Raw genomic sequence first — 27,749 nt, forward strand, 5'->3', positions numbered from 1 at the left:
TTCTCAAGAAAGCCAAACACACTCCTGTTCAGGCATACTGGGGTGGGGTGGAGTACGCAACCCTCAGAGCCCGTACTGTGGCGCCGAAGCCCTCCACCAGCGTCCTGATGTGGCAGAAACGGACTGAACCTACAGGCGTACTGGCTTATTTTCTTCATTTCACCACTCACGTTCTCAAGGTGGGGCTCCATGCTTATCCACTGAAGAGTCGACTGTAAAGCTGTCTCCAGCATTTTTATTAACACACGGTCAAATTAATAAACCTGATTTCCTTAAAGTTTCCTTGTAAACAATCAACAGCTTAATAGAAGTTAGAAGGCTATTTTTGAGAACCTAATCACAGAAAGCCTTTGGTTCAATGACAACACCTCCTTTCCCCTACCCAAATCGCACTCTCACCTCAGTTCATTAATATAAAGATTTCAGAGGCCTATTAGCTTGGTTCCTCACCAAACCTTGCTCTGATTCTTTCATTTTTGTTGATAAACCCAAACAAATTCATAATATCATTCCTTAGAAAGCTGAAGGCTGAAATTCCAAAAGCAGTGCTCAGAAAACTCAGATCAATTCACCGGATCAACATTAAGCATCTACACCTAAAAAGAGCACCTCGGGTCCTTTCACAGTCAGCTAATAACAGGAACAGGCATGTTCAAGTTATGCTCACTTCATCCCAATGCCGAGGTCTATGACTGTTCAGATAAAAGTATGAAAACCACCTCCGATTTTTTTTTTCATGTACAGCACATTTATTGCATAAACTACAGTTTATACTTCAGTTCAGACACTGAAAATGGGAATTATAAATTGCCAAAATTTTATCAAATTTTGTGTTTTACATGCAAGGGGGAGAGGAAAGGGACAGGAAGCAGAAGCGCCACATGAATTTTTGGTAACAAAGTGCACAAATTGATCTCTATTACTTGACAAATACAGTTTACTGATTCTATTGTGTTTGTGTGGCAAGGTTTTGGTAGCAGGAGGGCTACAGGGGTGGCTGCTGTGAGAAGCTGCTAGAAGCTTCCCCCATGTCGGAGAGAGCCAGCGCCAGCCGGCTCCATGACGGACCCGCCACCGGCCACGGCCGGGCCCATCAGCGATGGCGGCAGCGCCTCTGGGGTAACGTATTTAAGAAGGGGAAAAAAACCTGCGCAACAGCAATTGCAGCTGGAGACGAGCGAGAATATGGGAGGGGAACAACCCTCGGGAACACCAAGGTCAGTGAAGGAGGAGGGGGAGGAGGTGCTCCAGGCACCAGAGCAGAGATTCCCCTGCAGCCCGTGGTGAAGCCCACAGTGAGGCAGGCTGTGCCCCTGCACCCATGGAGGTCAGCGGTGGAGCAGATATCCGCCTGCAGCCCATGGAGGGGCCCACGCCGGAGCAGGCGGATGCCCGAAGGAGGCTGTGACCCTGTGGGAAGCCCACACTGGAGCAGGCTCCTGGCAGGAGCTGTGGCTCCGTGGAGAGAGGAGCCCACGGTGGAGCAGGTTTGCTGGCAGGACTTGGGACCCTGTGGGGGACCCACACTGGAGCAGTTTGTGAAGAACTGCAGCCCGTGGGAAGGACTCATGTTGGAGAAGTTTGTGGAGGACTGTCTCCCGTGGGAGGGACCCCACGCTGGAGCAGGGGGAGAGTGTGAGGAGTCCTCCCCTGGAGGAGGAAGGAGCGGCAGAGACAGCGTGTGATGAACTCACCACAACCCTCATTCTCCATCCCCCTGTGCCGCTCCAGGGGAGGAGGTAGAGAAAATCAGGAGTGAAGTTAAGGCTGGGAAGAAGGGAGGGGTGAGGGGAAGCAGTTTTTAAGATTTGGTTTTATTTCTCATTATCTTACTCTGAATCGATTGGTAATAAATTGAAAAAGTCAGATGTGTAGCCATTCCTTATTTACATGCTAGGAGAAGGGGATCTGCAATAATCTTACGGCATGAGCAGTTTAAAAGTTGTTTAAAGCAATCACAGAAATCAAACTGATTCTCTACACACACCCCAGTGCTGCAGAGCTAAGAACTAGCAGCAGGAAAAACAAACATGGACACAGAAATGAACCGAACTTGCACCGTCCACACCCCTTCTCCCAGCAAACTCACTTTGCAGAAGGGGGAAAAAGAAGTTTCACCTCTGGCTGTTTGCAGTATTGCTTTTTGTTTGCTTTGCCCTGACAGGGTTCACTGATCTCAGCAGCAGACTGGACCTCTTCACTGAAGACAGGCCCAAGGTCTGTTCAGAGTCTACCTGGTCCTGGCAGGCAAAGCAGTGCCAAATGTAAAGTAGGCCAAAATTTCTCACAATAAGCTTTCTTGGCAGCATTTCTTTGATCCTGAAGGTGTTGTAATTACTTAGCACCAGAATGCGTATAGGGTATAGCTATGCGGGACAAATAAAGGCGACATTACGTTACAAGCCTGTTCAGAGGTCTGAGCTCAAGCAAGAGGACAAGGAGTTTCTTCACAGATGCTTTGAGTACAGTGTACGGCTCTACGTGAGGCTGAACAGTCCCTGCTATCGCTGACACACCAAATCTCAACAGGTGAAATCCTTAAAGTCCATTTCTGTCCCCTCTCAAACTGAAATTGAACAGAGTCCATTTCAGAGACAAGTTTTCAGAATATTCCTAGTTTCGTATTATGGTAATAAAATGAGTAATTTTAAAATCAATAGCTCATTCCTTAAATAGGGCACACATTACTTGGACTTTGGGCTCTGAAAGTCCAAGATTCACTGCATACAAAGTTAAACACAAAACACATCCTAACAAGTGGAGAATATTTCTGCATGAAGTACAATCTTTAACATAAAAACTTCAGGCCGAAAAATAAGTCAATCTGAAATCACTTTTGCTTTATCCAAACACTAAATATTATAAAACATACTTGTTCATCAGTTCATGTAGTTTCTCTAACACTTTATGGCTCAAGAATTGTGCAGAGCTCTTAGAATTTCCATAATTTTACAGACTTACCAATGGAGAAAGGAAATAAAGAGATTTACCCACGGTCAAACAGACACCTGAGATTTGAACGCAGCACTGTTATGTTCAACATAACAACCAGCTTTTGTGTAGACTTTTCAAGACAGCAAGAATTTCTGCTTTGCTAACAGCCCATTAAGATAGTACTTGAGGAAGGAAGGAGAATTGTAAAGTCTTAATAAAAGAGACATGAAGAACATAAAGGTTGAAGCACAGGTTCCTGATGGACACAAAACCGTGAAACCTATCTTCCATTTCACAACTAGAATAACTACATCCCTATCTTAAAGCATAACTTACTCCAGAAGTTCGAATACTGAATTACAGAGAAGGAAACTATCAGGACCATAGAATACTTCCAGGCAAGTTTGTATCGCATGTATCATGGCTGATTTCAATCTGAAAAACAGCACGTAAAGTACACACCACTGGAAATGATCAACTTTATCTGAAAACAAAAACGGCTATTTGGTATATTGTCGATCTCTCCCTAATGCAGGGTAAAACTGAATTTAAATAGGAATTATTTTCATCATTCCGTCCAACTGGGCATCCCCTAGAAATGTAATCTATGTCTAACATTTCAGCTTTAACAAACGGGACTATGGCCTCCCAAGGCAGAAAAGTTATCTAACAGATCACACATGAGATTCAGAGTTACAACCAAACTCAAGCCCACGAACCCGTCAGTCAGATGGCTTGCTCTAGCCTGGAGTGAGAAGTTATTCTCTCCAAGTTCGCTTCTTTCAGTTGGCCAAGTAAATCCACATCTCTTCATCAGACCTTCCCTCACGTGATGATGTCTTTCACTGCATCGCAATGCAATTTGTCTTAAGAATGTGCTGTTTTGGTAAACATATGATACAGCTTTGAACAACAATAGGTTATTATGCTAACAAATAATTCAAAACCCAGGGCTACTGCCTTTGATAGAATCTTTTCATAGTTTCTTATAACATCTTAAATAACCAATAACAAATTCCAGCTATTCTGGTGAAACATGTCTTACCATTTTTCAGAACGTGTGTTTATTTTCTACATTTTGCATTTTTCAACTCTTTATCCCCACCTTCTAGCAATGCTTTCTGTAAGCACAATATACTCTTACAGGAGATATTCAATAAAACTACAATTACATATTTTGTCCTGCTCTGCATCAGAAACACATGCACGGCACTTACTCTGTAAAAGTGATCAATCCTGCCAATACAATTTCAGTCATCTAAGATAAGTCTAAATGATTTTCCTTTAGACTGTATGTGTAACTGGAAGTTTACAGCAAGACGTGTTTGGGAGGAGGGCAGTAAGACGGTATTTTCAAACAGGTTGTTGGTAAGTACCTCAACATTATACTCAAGGAAGACACAACCTGTCATTAGAACAGAAATACTGGAGAACAGTTAACTTTAAGTTGATAAACCCCTTATTAGGTAGCTGAAGAGTCCAAGGACTATAATGATGGTACAATAATTAAAATATGACAGAGAAGGGATGAAACGAATCACCCAGAATAACAAAAAATGCAGTGTCATCCTTTCTGCTCTTCAATAGCTGAGGCCAAGAGTTTCTCACAATAGATTATCTAAGTAAAAACATTGTTTCCTTCCTCTGCAGTGTTTGATTTTCTACTTTCTTCTCCTTACCTCAAAAAACATCCAAATTGTTTGTTTGCAGGAACACACAGATGTAATTGTCTCCCATTTCTTCAGATCGGGTGTTGGGGCACAGGCCTACGTTTTTTTATCTTGGAGCTACTTTACATGAAGTGGAATTAGGCTGAGGTTGAGCTATTTCCCAAAACAATGATTTCATTGTCATGATCCAGAATTCTCACACCAGTACAACATTTACTGTTAAAACTGAATTAGATGAATTAGAGGTCATATTTGGAGGTAACAAAGCCACCCATCCATAAAAGATGATACAGTTCCCAAAACACCCTTTAGTGTCTTCAGAACGGTTACACTGGAGAATAAGCATTACTTCATCAGGCATTCACAACGACAGCAACTCCAAGCTATTTTGCTATTTCACCAAAAACCAGTTACAAAATCAAGGCTGCATATGGATATGCAGCATGGAATAAAATGCTTAGTACTAGCTATGGATTCCAGCTTCACTGGTGCTCTCAAGGAAACTGCAGCATCCAACGACAGTATCTTTACTAGCACTTCCAACAGTTGGTTGAGTGTCAACGCCTTACTGGCACAGCTGGCACTCAAGTTAAAAAAAGAAAGAAGGAGAAAAAGACCAGCACCGTCACCCTTGCACTATTGCTCTGTCTGGCTTTATCTGTGGCAAATAAGTTGAAATTGCAATAGAAATGCCATATTCTAATCCCTCCTTGGCCAAGCTGGTGTTTCCTCCATGGCTGAATGGCATAGTCAGGTCTTCCTCAGCTGGCTACGCTCCGGTCAAGTAAAGGAATGGGAAAAGAAGAGAGGATGCTTCAGCAATACTCCTACATACTTCTCATATCCCTATATGTTTCTTTCAGATCTCTTGTATCAGTGCTGTTTCTAGAGTTCAGTAAACATCACACAGAGATCTATGATCATGAGAAAAGCAAGGCTGCATACCTGCCATTGACATTCACTTGTCGATGAAAGAGGTATGTGTCAAACTGTAACATGCCATAAAAGACATCGAGATATTCCCTAATTCCTATATTGCACAGGTCTATATTGCATTGTGAGGAAATCACAGACTATAGCAAAATCTGACAGGTCATAGAACTTCTTCCACTTAAAAAGGTGTTTTATTCACACTTTTAAACAAGTAATCAAGCCGTCTCCATTGGATTTTGAATACTTGATCCCCTTGGTAAAAAATGAACAGTTCCTCACTAAGTTACCAAAAAAATAAAACATCAGTCACGAAGTGATTTGACAAGAATTAGGAAATCAGAAGGATTGTGCTACTCTTTCCAGCCTTGTGACTGACAGAGTCGCCCAAAGGATTAACCGTGATTATTAAGAAGCAACCCATCTTAGAGAAAGTAACAGTGCTCTACGCTTCAATGAATTTATGCTAAAAGACATTAAGAAAAAATACAGGTTTTAAAAGGGAAACATAAAATTTTATGACACAAGTGCAAAGAAGTTACACAATTACTTTATGTAGAACCAAGGAAACACTTCCTCTTGCTATGTATGTATATCAGTCCACATTCTTTTATCCAGCCTTTAATTACACTTAATATCACATTCTTTGGTGTGTAGAAGGGAGTAGGGAACCTAAAGTAACACCCCAGCCACCTGAGGTGGCTAGTACTACTTTTGGGTATTTCCCTCTTTTCACCTTAAACTGCTGAAACTGTAAGCACTGAAGTAACATGCTGATGCAGCAAAACAGGAAGCCAAACAACTTCCTGGAAATAAAAATCATCCAGTAAAAGCCTGATTTTATATTGTACGGAAATTTCAGAATGGGATAGGAAGGAAAAAAAAGGTCAGTGGTAAGGTCACGATCCTATATATATATACACACACACACTATATAAATATATATGGGATACATATGTACCCATATGTATGATATATGGTTGTCCATATATGAATACTTACACACACACTATATATACACACAATACAATGAGTATATATAGTCCTTTTTAAGAGAGATGTTATTATTCTCTTGCATCTGCACTGGTAGGGAGAAGACGAAAAGGCACGGTGGGGTGAGGAGGGCGGTAAAGTGAGATTAAAAAAATAAAAGCTTCATTCCTCTATCTTCATTAATTCCATTTGTATTTTAAAAATAAATAGTCAATTCAAGTACCACACATAACGAAGTAAAAACAAAACATGAAACGTTCAGGCAGGTGTCCTAGTATAGAGCATGAGGGCTTGATAAGGCAGAGTTCTTCAAACCATTCCATACAGATGTTCCATCAACCACATTAGTACTTTGGGCTACAGCACACTCCACTTATACCTAATGGTTAGTAGCAATTTCCAGTTGTAATTATCAAGCATTTGAGCAATCTAAGCATGCACTATGAGAATATTAATATTCATTGCTCATACTATGAGCCTTGAACAAGCAGACTGTACAAACACATACATATGTTTAGGAAACTAGAATATTTGCCCACCTTACTTCTTACGTTTGTATTGTCCTACCCCAACCCAGCTGCAGTTCCAGCCCCTGCTATTGCCACCAAACCACACTGAAATAGGAATTTGCTCCCTAAACACCTTAACATACAAAGTATTTACATAAAGGGAATAATAATAATAGCTATTAATAATGAGACTGTTCTTCTATATAGGTTTTTAAAATCAATAATTCTTCAAATGTTTTTGCTCAAGGTGGTCAGTGTTATCACAGACAAGCACAGTAACATGGAAAAAACATGTTCAAGGTTAGCAAATGGGAAAAATAACAAGGGTGGAATGAGGGATGTAAACCCAGATTTATGATAACGGTATGAATGTACAAATCTATAACTATATATGTATAATAATAAAGATATTCTTCAGCTGATGCAGCACCTGAACTGCATAAAGCTGTTCATAAAGCTTGCTAATCAATCCCTACACTCATCTCAGAGCTGGCATACATCAGAGAGCGCTTCCAATTTCTTTCCGTCCGTTTTTAGAGCGCGCCACTGGAACACGTGCACAACCATGCTGGTTGGACACATGTCAGTTCCTGGAGCCCAGCACCCTGCCTGTGCCAAATGCCAGAAGCAGGGAAGGGTGTAAGAGATGGACAAGCACAGCTGGTGCTTCCCCAGAGCACTCCAGCAGCCCCCAGCCAAGCTGCGCTACTTGCTCCTTGTCTTACTGACAAAGGCGGTACACTCTATTCCCGTCTCCTCGTACAGTTCTGTCATCACGCTTTGGCACGTGCGTGTTCCATGGTAATACAGGGGACTACATCTGCCTTCCTCAGGGTTTCTTGAGTTGTGTTTCTGTAAGACACGTTAGTCACAGTTTTTGTAAAAAAAAAATAATTAAAAAAAAGTGTTTTAACAACACTTTAAAAATGTGTTACGAGCCCTTTAAGGTAGCAGTTTGAGATTGCAGGTCTTTGTAACAATTATTTAACTCACTGTACGTTTCAGTAAGGTAACTTGATTTGCTCACTCAGCTTTTCAGAGAGTCTGAACGCACTAAAGGCTAAACATAAAGAAATTATGAAATAGGGGAAAGAGACTGGCGATTGCAGGACTGGTGATAACCATAGGTTTCAAATTACTTTTAAGGGATCCCTCGGGGTTTCCGTCGCACCCCGTTTGCTATGATGAGCAGGAGGAGTTATTGCCCTCCTGCCCTACATGCCTTGGAGGCCAAATACAGCTCTAACCGCAAGAAATCTGAATAACCCTGGACTGTTCATTTCAGCTTTGCAGACGTAAAATTCTACATGCTTTAATCATCAGTGTTAAAGTTTGTGTAAAATTTTATGACACTTCAGTAAAAGGCATGTTACAAGTAAGTTTCAAGTTCTGCCTCAAATCAAATGGGGTATTAACAAAGGCAGAGAGGAAAGTTTTTCTGAAAGCATTTCTCCACTTTTTTTCTTCTCCAAGAGCTCTAAAAACACAGGACAGAGTGAGAAACTTCTAGGATTTTACTGAAAACAAATTAAGAGGTGCTTTAATTAGAGCTTAATTTGCACATATCCCTTTAAAAATCCTGACTAACCACATACTGCTTTACAACCTCATTAACATCAAAAAGGAGGTGGCATCACTACCTTTTTTCCTGAAATATATTCTCTCCTCTCTCCATTTCTCTAATTACCCTAAGCCCTTGAGTTATTTTAAGCCTACTCCAAATTTTGTTTACTTATCTGCAAAACAGCTTGAGAAATGTCCGTCTTAACAGCTTTCCCGTCTAATGGTATCATAATGTTCAGCAATTCTGTCAAAGCATGGCCAGTTTAGCCCACAGCTTTGGTAGCAGTCAAAAATCCCTGACTTTACAGATACCAGCTGATGAAGAGAGAGAACTCTGCTTTATTTAAAATGGCAGTTACTTTTCTTAATTAAGTGGATGTCGAACCGGCCTCTCTCCTTATTGCACCCTTTCCTTTGACGATCGGCTGCCGCTCGCCAGTTGCACAGACGTGTCATTTCTGGAAATATGAAGCTTTTATTTTGTAAGTACCGGGGACGGAGTAAAAATATTTGGTTTACATTTCAACTCAATTGAGCGACTAACTTAAAATGCATAGAGCTTAATTTTAAGTGTATTTCAGAATTTATGATATTTGAAGTGTTTACAGTAGAGGTAGCATTAAATCTTATTTCTGAGACCTGTTATCTGTGCCCAGCATGCTTTTTTTCATTTAAAATTAGAGAAATTAGAAGACACACGGATAAGACTTTTTTCTAAATATGCGGTTACAGCTATTTCCTAGCACACGTGTTTAACTTAACATTCAGTATTCTTCTGCTCAGAATTTTGCCCTGAAATCAGTTTTAGTGAAATGCTTACCCATTAAAGCAAATCCTTTGTTGATATATTTTAGTCAAAATTAAGCCTTTGTTAGACATCATCTGTCCAGAATATGGGATGAAATTTTATGTCGGAGAGAACAGGCACCCCCAGCAATATCACCAGCTAGTCAATTGGCGTATCTGCCAATCATTCCAACCCAGCATCCCCACCTGCATGCCACAACCGCTGAGGACAGAGCTAGCATCTGTCTCTTGGCTCAGGGAAAGAATAATAGCTTTAAAAGACTTGGATAAAGAATCGCCCTGTCCTCCAGGATCTTGGCACTCATCAGCAATACAAGGCACGGTTTAAGTCAAAGGAGTCTAACACACGTGGGACTCAAGCCCAGAACTTCTTTATTGCAGGTGAACACCCTGACTCCAGCTATTCCCTGCTCTTTAGCAGGTCCCTCTTTGTAGGGTTTGACCCCACCCAAGTGATAAAGAAATACAGTGCCAGCACATCTATTTGTCCCAAGGCAAGACAAGACCTCCTCCTCCCACCAACCTTATATTTTGCACAACGGAAGCGACCAGCTTTACTTAGACCATGAAAGTCAACCCCTTTCTGACTTGATAGTTTCTTCTTTTAAGAGGAAAAAAAGACATACATTTCCTGCCAGTCACCCTTAGAAGGTGCCTTGTAGATCAAATTCTGCAAATGCAATAAATATTTGTGAAAATCTGGCTGGAAAGGGGGGGAAGTGGTTTAAATCATTGCTCCCACTGGAGGAAAGCCCACAGTGCGAGCCCAACAGTTATTTGTTCCTTTTGGCCTGCCAAAACTTAAAAATGCATCACTCTCAATCAGAGGCACCATATGTCAGCTTTTGCTCATCTAGTGATTAGGTGAGAGGAAGGCAGCCAAAGGTGTAGTGGGCAGGGAATTAAAAGGTCACACAGAGGAAGCTCAGTCATCGCGGTGGAGCCTAGGAGACAGGAATGTACCCGCTAATTGTTAGAAACTTAATTGTTCGCCTTTCCCCTGAAAAACAATCATTTTAATCTCCTGTTTTCCTCTACTCTATCCTTGCAGCTCATTATGTGACTCCTATTTCAAACTAACCTGATATCACACCCTCACAATCTTGTCTTGCTGTCCTCACCTTCTGTCATTTCCAGTCCTTTTTCATATTTTTCCCTTCTTTTCCTATTCTAACTTAGAAAACTTTATTCCTCCCCATGCACAGGACACAGGCTGCTGCCTTCAGTTCCGACATTTCAATCCACCCCATCCTCCAGCACGCAGTCAGAGGAGTTGCACAGAAGAGACTTTAGCGAGTAGCAGTTGCTGTACAGGAAACGGCCCGCCACCAAACCATGGCCCTTGCAGTCAGGACCTTGTGTACCCATTGTTAGACCGTTAGGTTTTCACCGGCACTAGAGGTGGAACCTTCAAGCTTTACAGAAAGAACACGTCAATTTTAAATTTGGGAAGGGTTATACGGTTTGGTTTTTTTTCAACTTTGGTCTTGGAAACTATCTGTCTGTCTTTGCTAACGCTTTACTGCTAAAAATTCAGGCAAATATCTAGCCCAGAAAATGTCTGACAAATTTTAATCATTAGTTACAAAGCCATTAGTCACTGGATCTTACTGAAGTGCTTTAAAGAAACTTCACTATTAAGGCAGCAAACAACGTGAAAAGGCACATTTTAAGTTCATGAAAACTCTTACAACTCACCATATAGTTTTGCATCTTCCTGTAATGGTATTAGACTTTAATACTGCATCTTTGTGCAATTATACTACAGCTTTCAACAGAGAGATACTACAGTTCAGACACATACACACACAGACACCCTTTTTACCTCCTACTTTAGCAATTACTTCTGTAGTCACCAACATGAACAGCTCAAGTCAGTCATGGCAGCTCACAACAGCAGGGGATGCAAAGTGCAAAGTTGTTTATTAGCAAGTAAGATAATTTTCCTTAGAAATGAAATAAATATAAATGAAAAACTTCAAATTTTACATCTCCACTTGTTCCACAAAATCTGCAATGCCTTAATTATTGCTTAAACACATATATAATTTTCCAAATTGCATTAAATTATATTCTTCAATTTAATGAGGTACAAGGTATTAAAAATGAGCTACCCTTGTCTTTCTGCCTCACACATTAAGAGCAGTTCAGCACTATCAGACTTTCATACTCAGAGAAAATTAATTAACCCAGAACAGGCATCAGGCAAGCCCAAGGAAATATCTACAAACAGAGTAACAATACACACGCACAAAATATTTTCCATACTTTGCATTCCATAATTTGGTTGGTGCTGATTGTTCTCTATGCCTAAAAGAACAGAGAGTATCACATATGCAGAGATCTTAAATCATTAAAATCTCAAACGAGTATTCAGATGTGACCCCACCACTATATCACGTGGTTATATCTATTTTGTATACATTGCGTCATATATACACATTACATCTATGACCATACTCAGATTTTTTTGCTACTATCTCCCAGACACAAATGAAGCTATGCATATATGTTAAAAAGTTAAAATACTATTGCTTTTACTTCTTTCCACCAGAGGAAAGGAAACCGAGAATTATGTTTAAAACCTATGCCTGCAGCTAAGAACTGTAAAATCACCTTCAACTTACTACCAATGTATCAAACCCAGAATAAAGTAACAGAAATAATGAATTTCTTTTTAAGAATGAACAGCATCCATTTTAATATCCTTCCTCCCGTTCCTGCAAGAGATCAACTGGACAGCGCAAACTTCACAGAAAACATTAGTACAGGGGAACTGGTGCCATCCAAGAGAAAACCAAAAAAAGTTGGAGGTGCCAATGCAGAAAGACCTACCCTGTGCGTAACGATACGTCTGTTGGTGCCTCCCGCACTGTTCTGCAGGCCCAGGGAGGACCCACATGAATACGTGGCAAGCAGCGTATAAAAAAATAACAACAGCTCTTATACATTCCTTCAGTTTTTGTAAAGAACCGTTTGCCAGGGTTTGACAGATTGCTGCCGATGGCTGCGCACAGGCACTCCGCACTCGGCAAGTACACACGCTCGATTCACCGCAGCACGGAAACACGACCACGGCTAAGCCAGGACCAGGGAAAGGCCCCTCAGCTCCATCTCACAGGCCGCACGACTTGCAACGAGGCAAACCCTTCAGAAGGCTTCCACCCTTATTAAATGTATGTTTTAAGTGATGAATAATTGTATTTTTCCAGAAGGAAGACAATATATTTATGTAAAACATCCACATGAAATCAGATATGAGACTGGATCAAAGTATTTCTGCATCAAACTGAGAGCTTCCGCTAAAAAAAAGTGAGATTACTGTGTAACACACCTAATGCTTAAACTATTAAGCCAGCACCATTTACATCACAACTTTGGGACAAAGGCTGAGGTATTCAACAGGTAGATTCTGCAGGTTCGAAAAATAAAGAAACGGAGAGCACTACACAGCACGCTTCAGCTGCGCCAGAGAGTGTCCCTGAGCTGTCGGGGATTAAAGCTTTACTGCTCTCTCCGACAGTGCAGATGACAACATCAACGGAGAACTGCTGGGGCGTGCAGCTGCGGAGAATCTCTCGATTTTTGTTACGTGTTTGTATGGAAATTGACTTTTGAGAAGTTGCTTCTCTCAGCCTCTATGCTCAGGAGATGTGGATGCTGCCACCTGACTCCAGGTAGGGACATTAGAGTTAATGAATTAAGCTTTCAGTTAAGCCTTCTTACACATACCTCCCAAACTACACAATCCAATCTCCCTCTTTTTCTTCATCCAGAAAAACAGAACTAAAACCAGAAGGCAAATCAATTTGGCCCTGTCGTTAACTTTGTGGCAGCACGCCTTTGAGGAAGGTTACTTATTATTACATCCTCTCCTGTGAGCTTCCTAATACCGCTGTAGCCGTAGGACATCAAGAAAAGGCCCCAAGAAAATTTCTCCCATGCAGTGATTAGCACCAGTTAAAGCGGTTGGGAAAAAAAAAAAGTGAAGGTTGATTCTCCCGTGAAGAAACGGAAGACACAGAGAAGGCAGGAAACCGTACATTTATACCGCACGCTTCATACTTGCCCTGAAGTTGGCACTCAGGAATGCTATTGCCTTTTCCTATTCCGCTATTCTGGTGGGGCTGGGAAGGAGATGATGCAATTAACGCAGCAGTAAACGTTTCCACTGTTGTGTTCTAAAGCTTCCAAATCCATGAAGGCAACTGGATCGTGTTTCCCACCAAATCAAGTTTATAATCTTTACATAGTCCCATATTATGCTCATATTATTTGCCTCCAGAGTATGAAAACTAAGCTACCACTTTATCATCACATCACATTTTAAAAAGCTGCTAACATTTTACATTTGAAATTAAACAACTAATTAATTTCACATATTTTAATTTGATAACTTAATTTTGTCTTCTTATTTTCCTGACTGAACAATTCACCGTCCTATCTTGAGGACACTTCAGGACACTTCAGTTAAAAAGGAGATAAAAATTTCTAAAGTTTTACCTTATTTTTAATTATTTAAATAGTAAAGAACTTTTTTAAAATTCCAACATCCACTTGATGCCTTAGCAATAATTTCTGTTACTGAACTGGAACGGGACCTTGATGAAAGAGGACTCCATGAAATAACTGATTTAAGACCTTTGCTTGAATTAAAGGTAGTCCTGAATTTTAACTGGACTTCTAAAGAATATTTATAATACTCTGGCAGCTTTTGCTTTGCTGGTCACAATATTACCCATCCAAGCTAGAGAAGACAGACCCACACAAACATTTTTCCTAACAAACTCAGTGGGATCCGCCCCCATCACAGCTCTCCAAAAGCAATGTCCCGTGGTTGTCTTGGCCACTGACACCCACAAATACGGGGAAGACACAAACTCCAGAATCATGTCAAAGCAGTCTTACATGACCTCCTTACAACTTTGATGGTATATCTGCTCTTTAGAACAAGGGGTGATGGCTTTAAACTACAAGAGGGTAGATTCAGACTAGACATAAGGAAGAAATGTTTTACGATGAGGGTGGTGAAACACTGTCCCAGGTTGCCCAGAGAGGTGGTCGATGCCCCATCCCTGGAAACACTCATGGTCAGGTTGGACGGGGCTCTGAGCAGCCTGGTCTAGCTGGGGATGTCCCTGCTCACTGCAGGGGGGTTGGACTAGAGACCTCTAAAGGTCCCTTCCCACCCAAATCATTCTGTGATTCTATTCCATGATTCTATGAGTTTTCCATGCCTGCTTTCCGCTCCTTTCTGAGGCTCTAAGGCATAGCAAGCAAGTACAGGCTGAGGCCATGGCACCTCCTGGGGTCGGGCACCATGGGTGCTGCCTGCTTGCTCCATCCGGGGAGGCGGAAAGGAACTACGCCTGCCCCACTTGTCAGCTCAGCCTCCAGAGCTGCAGCCCAAGACAAACGTCCAGGGACATGCATTTACTCCTGTTTGTCCAGTAAGAGCTCCTGCTAGCATAAGAAACCTCCCTCTCGTGTATGCCACTGCAACAAAGCCTATCCTTCCCTTTAGCATTTGCCCATCTGCACCAGGTTAAAGGAAAATGACTGAAAGTAATTAGTTCTTAAAACATTTTATTAAAATAGTAGAGGGATCCATGTAGAGGAATGTCAGCAGCAGCAGCACATGACAGCTGCAAGAGTCAACGTCATTTTTGTACAACAGAATTAATGCACCCCATCAGCATTTAAAGCAGATAATACCTTAGACCTGGTAGCTTCAAATATTATATTTGTATGATATTTAATAATTATTTATATTGGCAAGTCTCACTGCCTTTCTATGTATTAGTAAGCACGCTACCCATTTTCACAAAGTATTAATGTATGGATAACTGATCTCTTATGCAAAGCTGAAATAGGATTTAATGAACCTCCATTACTCAAGCTGCACGTTTTCCTAAAGATGAAAAATGCCATGTACCACGTATTTTTCTGAATGTGAATAAGCCCATTAATACAGATTTCTGAACAGAGTGTTTCTACTCAGCAGTTTCTGCCCTTTGGGAGGGGGAAGGAAAAAGAGAAGGGAGCCGACACTTCCCCTCACTCCCCCACATCATCTCCATAATGGAACTGGATCAGCTTTGTTAACACTTGGGTTTCAAAGCTTTTCCCGGAACACAGGCACAATTGCCTTCTGACAAATGTTTATTAAAACTTAGCTGCGAGCAGTTAAATCTGTTTTACTATATCCTTCCCTTTCTTTGATAGGAAATGATGACAGAGAAAGCAAGCAAAGCAGTACCAATTTGGAAATACCGAGAATTGTTGTTAGTTTGACATCTTGTTCGCCTCTTTTAACAGTCCCCCCTCCCTGAAGAAGCCCATGCTAGGAATTAAATCTGTACATACTAACAAGACACACTAATCTCCAGGCAGATTCTTAAATGAAAATTCTTTTTCTTTACCAGCAATATGTAAGCACCAGGAAAATTGCCATTTAGATGTACAAAAAGCTGATTTGCAGACTCAGCCAAGTATCTGAAATGCAACTGCGCTGTTACAGTTTTAGGACAGCAAGTCCTAGAACTCTATTTTGTTTAGGAAAAATAGTATCAGAACAGCGTTTCTATATGTCATGTTTGTAAAGGATGAAAAAGGAAGTTTAGCTTTCATCATGCTATATGTTCTCTGTAAATACATCATTACGGTAAGTTATTATATGTGCCTCAGAGAAACAAGTTTTTTCTTTTCCAGCAACTAACCAGGTTTGGAAACTTGGACACCAAAACCATTGTTTTTTTCAGTTTTCCTAGTATTATTTTGCAAAAATTCTAAAATATTGTACCTTACTCTGTGTAAAAGTGTGTTAAGCAAGTCTATCTTTCCACTGTATTTCTTGGAATTTCCCATTAATTCTACCCTCTCGTACCTTTCCTTCTCAACCTCCGCTTGTACTGGTGGACTGCCATTATTACTTTTCAAAATGGGTCCACTGGGTTTCAGATTCTCTGTGGAAATTACCCTTGAGTTTTCTTCAAAACTTCACTTTACTCAGAAGCTGCCAGGAGGAATTGGTTGCTTTCCCTCTTACTGCTCAGACAATTAATAGATATCGATGCCAGAATCAGGAAGAATTGCAGACATACTTCATACCTAATTTCTCTAATACAAGGCTGTACAAAAACTCTCATTTTATCTGATAAACTCTCAGCTGTAGACCTGAATCAGATAATGTAATTTTTTGAGAGCTTTGCTGTTGCACTGCACAAGCCCAATACCCCAAGAGGAAAAAAAAAACCCAATTGAAAAATAAGCCAACAACCTCTCCCCCTCCCCCCCAGACATCTCTCACACTTTCCATCACTTCCCAAAAGCACAGAGTATAATCCATTCATCCCCAGCAGCTCACTGGTTAGAAGACATACACGAGTACCACCACTGAGACGAGATTCGAGCCCTTGGTCTGAATATGGCTTTTGGCCTCTTGCTTTGAAAATAACCTCTCTAAACAACGGAGTAGTGCCTATTTCAGAAAGGCAGGTGGCATTGTTGTCTCCTGAGAAGGGACCTAAATTTTCTTGGGAAAAGGACAACAAAAAAATCCAAATGCTTCTGTTAAAATTAGGAACAGGTTTCCAAGTGGGACTATTTGGTATCTCTGAGGCAATGTGCTGTGGCCACAGCTTCTAGTTTTACAGAAACAACCCTATCCATTAACACTGAAATACAGAGACAAGGCTATGAATTCTGTAGAACAACGATCACTCAAAGAACGTTGGAAAATGCCAACTCCGCTCACTGGAAATGCAACCCGTAACCAGCGAGCTTGCCCTGCAGAACAGTCATGTGTTTCATAGTACAAGCTGGCAACTTCTCTTGACAGCTTTATCATTGTTAGACCACCCAGTCAATCACATTGTTGTCCAACAGTGCAAAGCCCTAGTAACTTGTCATGGCAGGGGAATATGCAAGGTGTTGAAACGGGGTTTCTCTATTTCTAAGTCACGGCAGCAAGAGGTGATGCCCTATAGGACAGCGTATACAGTAACAGGAAGGTCAGAGCCTCTTCCAGGACAGGATGATTGTAGCTGACCAACAAGCCTGTACTTCCTCCCACCGTGTCACCAAACCTTCCCTCTTCATCCAACACGGCGATACTTTTTCAAATCACAACTCAAGGGACTGCAGATTTACCTATTTTTCAAATATGTATAGGCTGTGTGCAGTAGACAATCAGCAGGCCCCTGCCTTTCAGAGCTCCACACACCGACCGTCAGGAACACAGAAGGACATCTTGGGTATCCAAACTACTTCAGCTGACTTGAACTCCATCCTCCCTCCCCAAATCATTAACTGGCATAGAAACTATGCACGACCCTCAGAACAAGGATTAAGATCACATAATAGAAACAACAGTTACCACATTTTCTTTCCTTTTTTTTTTTTTTTAATAGTGTGCTACATGAAACTCTGCCATCATTGCTTTACACATTTCAGAATTCTTCTCCTACAAAAAGAGGTGTTTTTCTCGAAAATTACGAAAAAACCCAAGCTGTAATTAGACAGTCAGGAGAACAGTGTAACAATTCCAGCATGCCACCATAATTTTCTCAAGACACCAACAGCTAACTGAGTTTCTGCACTTTAAAAATCATTCTTTCTACGAGAAGTTGGCTGTATGTCCAATGCATACGCATGTGGGAGAAGAACCTGCTTAAAAATCGTGAATACTCAGCAGGAACTGCAAATTAAACAATCTAATTTCTAAATTCCTCATTTGTAACAGCCTAATTTTCTACTTAGGATCTAAGACACCCTTCAGAACAACAAACCACAACATTTTGTTTTGTTCTTGGCAGCAGATATGATTCTGTGAACAGATATAGATGGCCTGATCTTGCGAAGTATCCAACAACTTCAGTGGTCCTTGACTGCAGAAGCAGTTAGAACATACTGCTTCTGTGAAATGCTGATCTCTTTCACCACTCATGGAAACAAAATAGCGATACTCATTACTTCGTTACTCACTATTTTTGTAGACCCATCCCATATGAAAAAAGTAAGCTGTGATAAAAAACAATTCAGATGTAGAATGATATCTTGAGAAGCTCTGGTTAGTAATCTGCCTTCCTCTTCGCCTCAAAAATCAAAACCAAACATAACAATTAAATAAATCCCAGAAAGGCTTTGTAAACAGATTGCAACCAAAAAGAAAAATTCTTACCTTGAAGCATCAAAGCTGTCATAGGATCCAACTGTGTAGTGTCGAAACAGTTTCTTTGTTCTATCTGTTCGTGTTTCTGCACAAAGAAAAGAGAAATTTTAATAATACCCCTATATTTCTTAATCAAGTGCTGTGTTAATTTACAATTTCAAAGGGGATTTTCTGCTTTACATCAATAAAAGAAAACTTCCATTACTTCAAAGAATCACAGAATGGTTGAGATTGGAAGGAACCTCTGGAGGTCATCTTGTCCAACCCCCCTGCTCAAGCAGGGCCACCTACAGCCAGTTGCCCAGGACTGTGTCCAGACAGTTTTTGAATGTCCCTAAGGAGGAAGACTCCACAACCTCCCTGGGCAACCTGTGTCAGTGCTCAGTTACAGTCAGAAAGTGTTTCCTCATGATCCCTTACAGTGAATTAACATGGTTTCAAGGCATTCTGAAAAAAAAAATTGACCTTGGAGTTGAGACATTCTTTTATTGTATCATACACATCAAGTGAATAAACAGAACTTCCTGTAGATCATGTATCATATCATTCACAAGTTTTTAAGTTCCACCCACATTCTCAGCGGCAAAACCTTTCAAGTCCAATCTTTGGTTCTTTTATGGCTTGGACTAAGAGGCAAAACACACGAAGGAAGAAAGAAAGAAGAAAAACCAGCAACACATTTCGGAAAGTTTGGAAAAATAACCAAAAGAATGCAAACCATTACTTTTTGTTTAACCACAGGCACACATATGCACACATGCACACAGAGCTAGAGCTATTTCCATAATTTTATTAGACATATGGAGAACGGGGTAGGGGGAAAAGTAGCTGCCCACATTCATCACCATCAATCAAATCTCACAGGAAATAGTGCTATGGAACTTGCACCACCATTATTTAGCAAAAGCAAACCATCCAAACGGCTGGGGGATATTGGGTGATGCACAAAACAAAGAAACCCCATACTTGGGAACCATGAAGAACAAAAGAAGATACAAGAATAGATGTACTAAAAAAGTCATCTCAAGTACATTAAAATTTTTTATTTATGACTTTTCTTAAGAAAAAAATATCCATCCCACTGAGGCAGCTCCCACATCTAGTGGTTACAGCATGAAATCAGCCTCAGGGCTACGAACGTTACGTTCACAAGTATTTCTACAACTCACCAACATTAACACAGGTTTAGTATGGGTATAACAGTTAAAGGATTTACTTTAGAACTGCGTCTACAGAACGACAACAACAGAGCTAAACGTCCCTCTTCCTCCAGGACTGGAAAGCTGCTCTCATTCATTGCTTTCAGCGGGCACCTGCAGGAGCACCAATAAGTCAAGCATGTGGGAAAGATGCAGAAGCTACTCCAGTGTATGGTTGCTTCAGTCTGCACAGCAAAGAGCATAATCGGAAAGGCTTTCACTGAAAGCCTATCACTATATGTGAGTGTGTGGGTGTATATATATATATATATATATATATAAACTACACTTCTAGGGAAGGACAAAAGGATTCTAGAGGAGGTAGGTAATTCATTGTCACATTCTTCTTCAGAATGACAGGAAAACACAGAAGCTTACTTCCAAAGCCGCATTCAAATAAAGTAAAACTTTAACAAAAAAGAGAGTACGTAACCTTCTTTGGCAGCTTTATGTATTACAATAATTGTTCAAATGTAGCAATTTTCCGAGTCTTACTCAGCCTTTACCACAATAATATTTCAGTGTATTCATTTTTCCTCAGATGAGTATCTTTAGTGTAGACCCTTTTTATATGGCTTCTTCATTCAAGGGGTGATACTTATGCAAAAACTGTAGGTTTTGAGATAGGAAAAAGTCTTGTCTAAATACAGCTTGGTCCTCAAATGCAATCACATTAAGTTAGGCTAACAGACATCAAAAATCAACTTGAAATTTTTCTGGTTTAGCTTGTGACCATGAAATTCTCATCTGCATGGCTGAGGAATTCTGCATTGAAAGACAGCCTGCCTCCATCCAAACAGATTTGATTAGTTCTCCAAGCTAGACATAGCCCTCGAGGTACACCATCTCTGTGTCACAACTTTTAAGGATGTTAAAAATTACTGAAGGATGTTAAAAATTACTGTGAGAGGTAGTTCTGTCAGATGACCAAGGCCCAGTCTGTAGAGAGAAAAAATACATCAGTGCAGGACGACTGCACTTTAACGTGGCCAAGGAGCACGCTGCAGAAGAAAGTACTGGGAGACAGACTTTGGGAAGAAAGTTGACAAAATGCATCTTTCCTTGCTTTAACCAGTACAGCCGACACATAACTGGATCGTGCCCCCAGCTGGAGACATAAATACAAATACATACATAATACAGAGGAATTATAGCTGAAAATATATGTGCAGGTTGCAGCTGGCTAGAAGAGTAGGCAAGTTATTTCTTCACAGTGGTGCAACAATTTGCAAGATAGAAGAAAAGCAGTACTAAGAAAAAACTGAAATATATACATTTTTATAAATTTCTGTGGGGACCAGCCACCCTCCTTCCTACAGGATGGCCAAAGAGGGAGAAAATCCCAACTGTAATATGAATCCTACCTGATAGTTTTGTATAGGATTATTTTCTCCCTTTGTCATTGTGCTGGTTTTGGCTGGGGTAATTTTCTTCACAGTAGCCGGTACGGGGCCGCGTTTTGGATTTGTGCTGGAAGCCGTGTTGACAACACAGGGGTGTCTCCGTCCCTGCTGAGCAGGGCTTGCGCAGAGCCAAGGGCTGCTCTGCCCCTCACCCCACCCCACCGGTGAGGGGCTGGGGGGCACGAGGAGCTAGGGGGGACACAGCCGGGACAGTGACCCCAGCTGACCCCAGCGATGTCCCACACCACGTGGGGTCATGCTCAGCACATAGAGCTGGGGGGAGGAGGAGGAAGGGGGGGACGCTGGGAGCGATGGCGTTTGCCTTCCCAAGTCACCGTTAGGCGTGATGGAGCCCTGCTCTCCTGGGGATGGCTGAGCCCCCGCCTGCCCGTGGGGGGGAGGGGATGGATTCCCTGGGTTGCTTTGCTTGTGCGCGGCTTCTGCTTTACCTGTTAAACTGTCTTTACCTCGACCCATGAGTTTTCTCCTCTTATCCTTTTGACTTTCTCCCCCATCCCAGCGGGGGTGCTGGAGCGAGCAGCTGCGTGGGGCTGAGCTGCCAGCTGGGGTTAAACCATGAGAGTCATTCACCCACAGCCTGTATTTTCTGCCAAAGAGGCCTTACATTTATCCCAGGTTCCAGCTCCTACTGCCCTTATCCCCCTGCCTTTCTGGAACACCCAAAAAGGACACAACTTCCTCCAGGACTCACCTAGTACCTGCCTAGACACAACCAAAGCTCAGCCAGCCAGTGCTTCAGCTGCAGGGCTGGAGGACAACATGCTGCCTTCCACAGAATAAGAGCTGTAAGTGTAGCAAGCAGCAAGGGTACCCAAGGCTACATGATAGCTGCTCAAAGAGATGTGGCTTTGAAGTAGCTCCCTGTATGACTGTACCTCTCAATGTGCTGTAAGTGGTTCAGTGAGTTTTACGGATCATGCCTCTCTTGCTAAGTTTACAAGTTTGGCTTCAAAATCCATTGCTCTGCTGTGATGTGGAATAAAGTGACCTGCACGAATTGGAGTCTACTCCCCATCAAGCAACATTCTTTTTCACATTATCCTGAAAATCAGATTAATATCAAGAGGCATAATCAGAAGAAACACAGAAAAACGTAAACCTGGACTCCACTTAGAATTTACCACTGTCCTGTTTTCAGAAGTCACTTATAAATAATTAAGAGCAATGTATGATGAAGAATATCTTGGAAATCTTAAAACCACTGCTTGAGCCTTAAGGAGCCAGATGTTTCTTCTGCAGAAACTGTTTTCTATAGCATGATATTTCAGTGCTATTAACGAATACAAAGTGGGTGGGAGGAACGGAAAGGCGCAGTAAGACAGATAGCTTTGTTCAGCTACTTAGTATTGCCAAGCCAGCATTCTTCAGCTGCAGCTTGTATCTGCTCCCTGTCTCTCCCACCCCTCTACTTTCCCCCACTTCTTTGTGTGCAATCGTATTCACAGGGATTGTTTGGGAAACCATTAGCCTTACAAATCCCTGAACTCAAGGCCAAGTGGTATGTCTCCCAGGTTGCTGTGTAAGTTCTTAAATTACCCTCTTTCCCTAATCTCTGACTCGGACTCCAGGCTGTCCTAGTACGCAGCACAAAAACAGACATCCACAAGGGGAGGAAGGATCAGGAACATGCCATCATAATGAATGGATACTGGGGAAAAAAGGAAAAAAGGGGAAAAAAAAAAAAGAAGCTTCCATTCTCCGATTAGACTAAAGAATACAAAGAACCTGCAGGCAATTGTTTAACAAACACTTTTCTGAATTCAAGCCATATATAGCATAATAGCACAATCATAGTTCCAGGTTTCACCAGATTTTTAACTATTCTGATGTCCCCACATTTTCTGAAGACAAGCACTTTTAATCAGAGGGCTCTGGAGCAAGTTAGGGCCACCTAAGACTAATAACCCCATCATCACTTATGGAGTCTTTACCTGCAGAATCTTCTGAGGACTTCTTTTTAACCTTGGTTGCAGACAGATTAGAAAGACTAGCGAGAAGCTACAGACAGGAAGGTCTAGAGAAACATTATTTAGCAGCGTATATATTACTGCATTATTACCGAGAACAACATCTGTCACCGCAGATGAAAAGTCATTGCATCAAATTGATCAGTTCAAAAGTTATTCCAGGAGGGAGAACAAAATACCAGCGTTTGCAAAACTGGTAGTGTTTCCTTTACATCGACAAAAAAAAAAAAAAGAAACATTGATACATCATTTGAAATGTCTAGATTTCTTGAGAAGCCCATATTTTACTAGAGTTACTCTACTGTATTTTTTCCTAATATCTACAGCTGGTTAGAAGACACTCTCTCTACAGGCCTTCATCCTTCTCTAGGTTACAGCAGTAGGACGTACCTGGGCACGAAGCATCAGGATAAAGGTCACAGCTAACAACTCAGATCTCACAGTGCCACACTGCTGTTCTCAGAGCAAAAACTATTCATGTGAAAAGGAAGGCTCCCTCTACAGCTACCGAAACTATTTTCCATAACAACGCAACATCACCATAAAGCTCCCCACTTTCTGCTAAAAAAGAAAACAGCAAAAATCCACCCCAAAACTACCTAAGAAGTTTTATTCAATTTTTTATTTAACATGTCATCTAGGAGCAATGTGAGTCCCAGCATGATGAGAGCCATAGAAGAGTCTGCAAGGAACAAAATAACGCGGCAAGCATTTTCCTGGTCCGTTCTTCACTGAAGCCAATGGAGTTGCAGTAAAAATAAGCTGTTTGCACTGTGCAATAGTGGTAATTCAAAGCCCTAGCTGTTTCTTTATTAGAATCATTTATTGTTGCAGACATTTCAGTAAGCAACAGACTCAAACCCTGCCATTCCAGAATGTAATTTATAGGGTTCGAAGAAAGGTGAACATTGAGAAGATGCAGGTGAAAAATAATGAGAAGATGCAGGTGGAAAAACATTTTCTCCTTTTCTTCTTCCACCTTAGGAGGAGTCATGGCTTTCCTCAACCGAGAAATCTGTATATGACTTCCCTGTAGCTTCGCTGTGTTTGCCTCATAACTGACCACAGGACTCCAGCAGCGCCTGCAGACATTATCAAAGGCTGAAAAATCACTGACATCAAAAGCAAGAAATAAAATTTGGACTCTAATCCACAAAGACAGATAACGCCATTCGCGCTCTATTTCTTCAGTCATTAGCACATAACTATTGTAGGCACGTTAGAACGGACAACCCGATTACCACACGGACGCTATTATTTGTAGTAGATTGCTTACATATTTGATATTGTTTGGAAGAGTAAAAACTAGGGGGAAAAATCCCAAAGCAACTGTCTTCATTCCTTTTATTCTTCCTCCTGCTCTTCGCAGGGTATTTCGGCGGCCGTGTTTCCTAGGAAACTGCGAGGGGTTGCTCTGCCAGCGGGTATGTTGTCAGAGTGCTTGCCAGCACTCTGGGAAGGGTTTAGAGTGATCGACACGTCCACAGGATGAGCACAGAAAATAGAAGTGTAACAGCCTAATTTATGTGTGATATTGGAGAGGCAACACAGAGCAGCAGATACCTCCAAATATCACTGATTGTTAAAGGTAGAGTTGGGTTATACTGCTACTCCAACCTAGCTATCGCACTTGTTATGCTAGCAGAATTTGAGAAAGGCTTTCAGTCTGTTCTAAGCCAATTTCCAGCATGAAGAAATAAGGCTGCACCCCAGGAAATGCTTTTTTGACCCAAACCTTAAAAAAAAAAAATTATTAGCCAAAAGTCAGAGCCAGAGTCCTTCCCTTTACTCTTCAGCTGGGGACAGTAAATCCAACAATTTAGCACCATCCCAAAAGATAAAGCTTTTCTTTCTTCCCTCTTCCCCGCCGCCGTCTCTGAGAGACGTCTCACTACTGCAATAGATAGTTACAGACGTTCTTTGCTAAAAGAGGTTCAGGTACAGCACTCTGCATGTGTCTGATGGAAAGCAATACCAAACAGCTGTCGAAGGTGAAGGCTTTCACCGTGCACCTTCTTCTCCTGCCTGTGGAAAAAATGCTCTCACAGCTATTTGTGTTGGGGGTCAGACTCAGCACATCACTGCACCACAGGGCGCTGCTGCTGTGGGATAACCAATACTAAGTTATGTGCTTGCCAAAAAAGTGCTATTTTATGCAACCAGATTAATAAAAGACAGACATACCTTAAGCACCTGCTTGCTTCGCACAAAGGCCAGAGACTACAAATTGCACCCACGGTGCTACTATCAAACCCCAGCATAACTAAAGCTTTGCGAACCTTTGATTTAGATGCCAATGTCATAGACAGTATATGTGAAACAAAGTATTAACAAAATAAATGTCACATTTAGCAAGCCTGAAGCATTTTGCCACTGAAGAGTCACCCTATTCCTTCCTTTCTGTGTGTTGTTAGCATAACTGTCATATTTTTTTTACTGATTTAACTCATTACTAGTTCAGCATGCATTTTACTGCCAAGTAAGATGTTATTTTCTTGATAACAGACACACTATGAACTTTGCTCCACAAAATAAGCAAGTTAGAAGACAAAAATCTTCTTCATACCACATATGGTGAAATCTCAATAAGTTTTTCAGTAAAACCTCTCTTTTCCATATTCCCTTTTCTCCTTAGAAAATGGGGATTTCTCATAACTGGGATTTTCCATGAAATACGGTACATGAAAATTTTGATAAGTGAGAAGGTTTTTCAGGCCTGTGAATCAACTGTTTAACAAAATATTTCATATTTCTCTCTCTGAGCAGTCATTTGAGCCATAGAAAAGGTTAAGTTCACGGATACTCCTCCAAATCAAGCAGAGTCGGATCTTGGATTCTAAACAGCTGTAGAAAAAGTGTAAAAATGCGATCAAGAAACATAAACAGAATTTGTCCCTAACCATTTGATCACAGGATCTTTCTTTTTTAAGAACAGAAGTTGTTGCACTGAGGGGATCAGAGCATTAGTTCCTCCTACGTGCTGTCTTTAAAATCTGGACCAGGATTTCCTTCCCTCTCCCCTGACCATTAGCCTGTATAATTTTGAAGCTGGAATGAAATGGGAATTCATAAGATTTGTAGGCAATACATGCAAGTACAGCCTGCTTCTGTTAAAGAGGTATTAAAACTCCCAAAACTAAAATCTGCAGGTGAGTACCACCCAAGAATTCAGAAGAAACTACAATTACCTTTTTCATATCTTTGCAAATCTGAAGTAATAACATTGTCACTTCATTAGCAGGGATAAACTATGAGGATCAGGAAAAAAGAAACACATGATGAAGGCATTATAAATTGTAAACTAATGAAAACCTTTAATTCATAATTAATTTTCTTTCTCTTTAAGCTTGCAGATGATTTTTTAATATCTTGGTGTTCGGTTGATGTGGTGCTCTCAGCCAATTATTTCTTTAATTTGAAGCTGAGAAATAGCAACTCTTATGTGGTTTTTGAGGTTTTTCAGGTTTGAGAATAGGCATAAAAATGTCTCAAGGAGGACTCCTTGACTGGAATAGCAAATCCTTGGATGTCCCCCTGCCTTCCTTTTATTTCCTTGCTAACTCTTATTCTTAAAAAAGCAAAAGGAAGAGTGATGTTGATTCCCTCCTGCATCCTTAGAGGAAGATTAGCTGGAATATAGTGAATTAGCTTACTCACAAAGGATGCTGAAATGGCTGATCAATGCAGTGAATCAGCAAGTTTGCCTGCAAGAGAAACCTTAATAACTGAAATATGCAAGTTAGATCTACTGGAGAGGCAGTTACGGAAGAACATTGGTTTCCCATGCCATTAGTTTTCCCTTTAATTTATCAAAAAGCTCACTTATACTTGAAAAAAACAGCAAGCAGTTGTCGAAACACTCGCTTATTCTCTAACACTGAACAAGGCTTACAGAGCTGAAGAGTGGGAAATCAGTATTCTTTGAACAATTTTACCAGCTACGTATACAATTCTGTTGCTAAAGTTTAAATCGAACTGGAAACATAACTTCATCTGCCTGTTTTTGCATCTTATGAAGAAGCAAAGTTATATGTGGATTCAAATCAAGGCAAATCTCTGAGGTAGATTATATTTCAGAACTAGGTCGTCCCTGTGCTAGGCAAACTGTTGCTAATCTGTTTGCAGAGCAGGCACAGCAGACAGAGTTTATTCTTGCATGGCTCTTCCCTCATTTGCAGAATATTTCCAAAACGCGGTAGCGATCACTTGATCTTTCCCTTGGAGCTTTGGGCTTCTGCCCCCGTCCCCTCTGCCCCTCAGTTACGACCCATCTGCAGCAGAGTTGTTAATCAGCCAACTGCAGATGCTGCAAGGCAGATTTGTGTCCATGGTCGCAGTTGAAACGGAGGATTAAATTACCCACTCGGTGTCTGGAACAGACACAGACATAGGTCTGGGTGATGTCATCAAAGGAAACCAGTTGGGAGCGGAAGTATTTTTTTCCTCTCTTTGCCCCAAGATTTATTAGGCTTTATAGACTTTGCTGCTTGTGAAGAGATGGGTGTTGACCTGGGCTGGTAACAGACCTCAGAGATTGCAGCAACCAAGCATGGAGTTGGTCCATTTGCCCATGTTTCGATT

General features: G+C 41.2%; 1 protein-coding gene across 2 annotated transcripts in view; it reads right to left on the reverse strand.

The window, feature by feature from the left end:
• The window catches only part of SHANK2 (SH3 and multiple ankyrin repeat domains 2), a 364,507-nt gene that overhangs the window by 147,499 nt on the left and 189,259 nt on the right, over positions 1 to 27,749 (reverse strand). For both annotated transcript variants that reach the window (XM_064452904.1, XM_064452902.1), the window contains one exon: positions 18,588 to 18,663. In XM_064452904.1, coding sequence (XP_064308974.1) covers positions 18,588 to 18,663 — 76 coding nt within the window. The remainder of the gene's footprint in view (positions 1 to 18,587; positions 18,664 to 27,749) is intronic.

The sequence above is a fragment of the Phalacrocorax carbo genome, chromosome 5 (genome assembly GCF_963921805.1).
Source record: "Phalacrocorax carbo chromosome 5, bPhaCar2.1, whole genome shotgun sequence".
Classification (NCBI taxonomy): domain Eukaryota; kingdom Metazoa; phylum Chordata; class Aves; order Suliformes; family Phalacrocoracidae; genus Phalacrocorax; species Phalacrocorax carbo.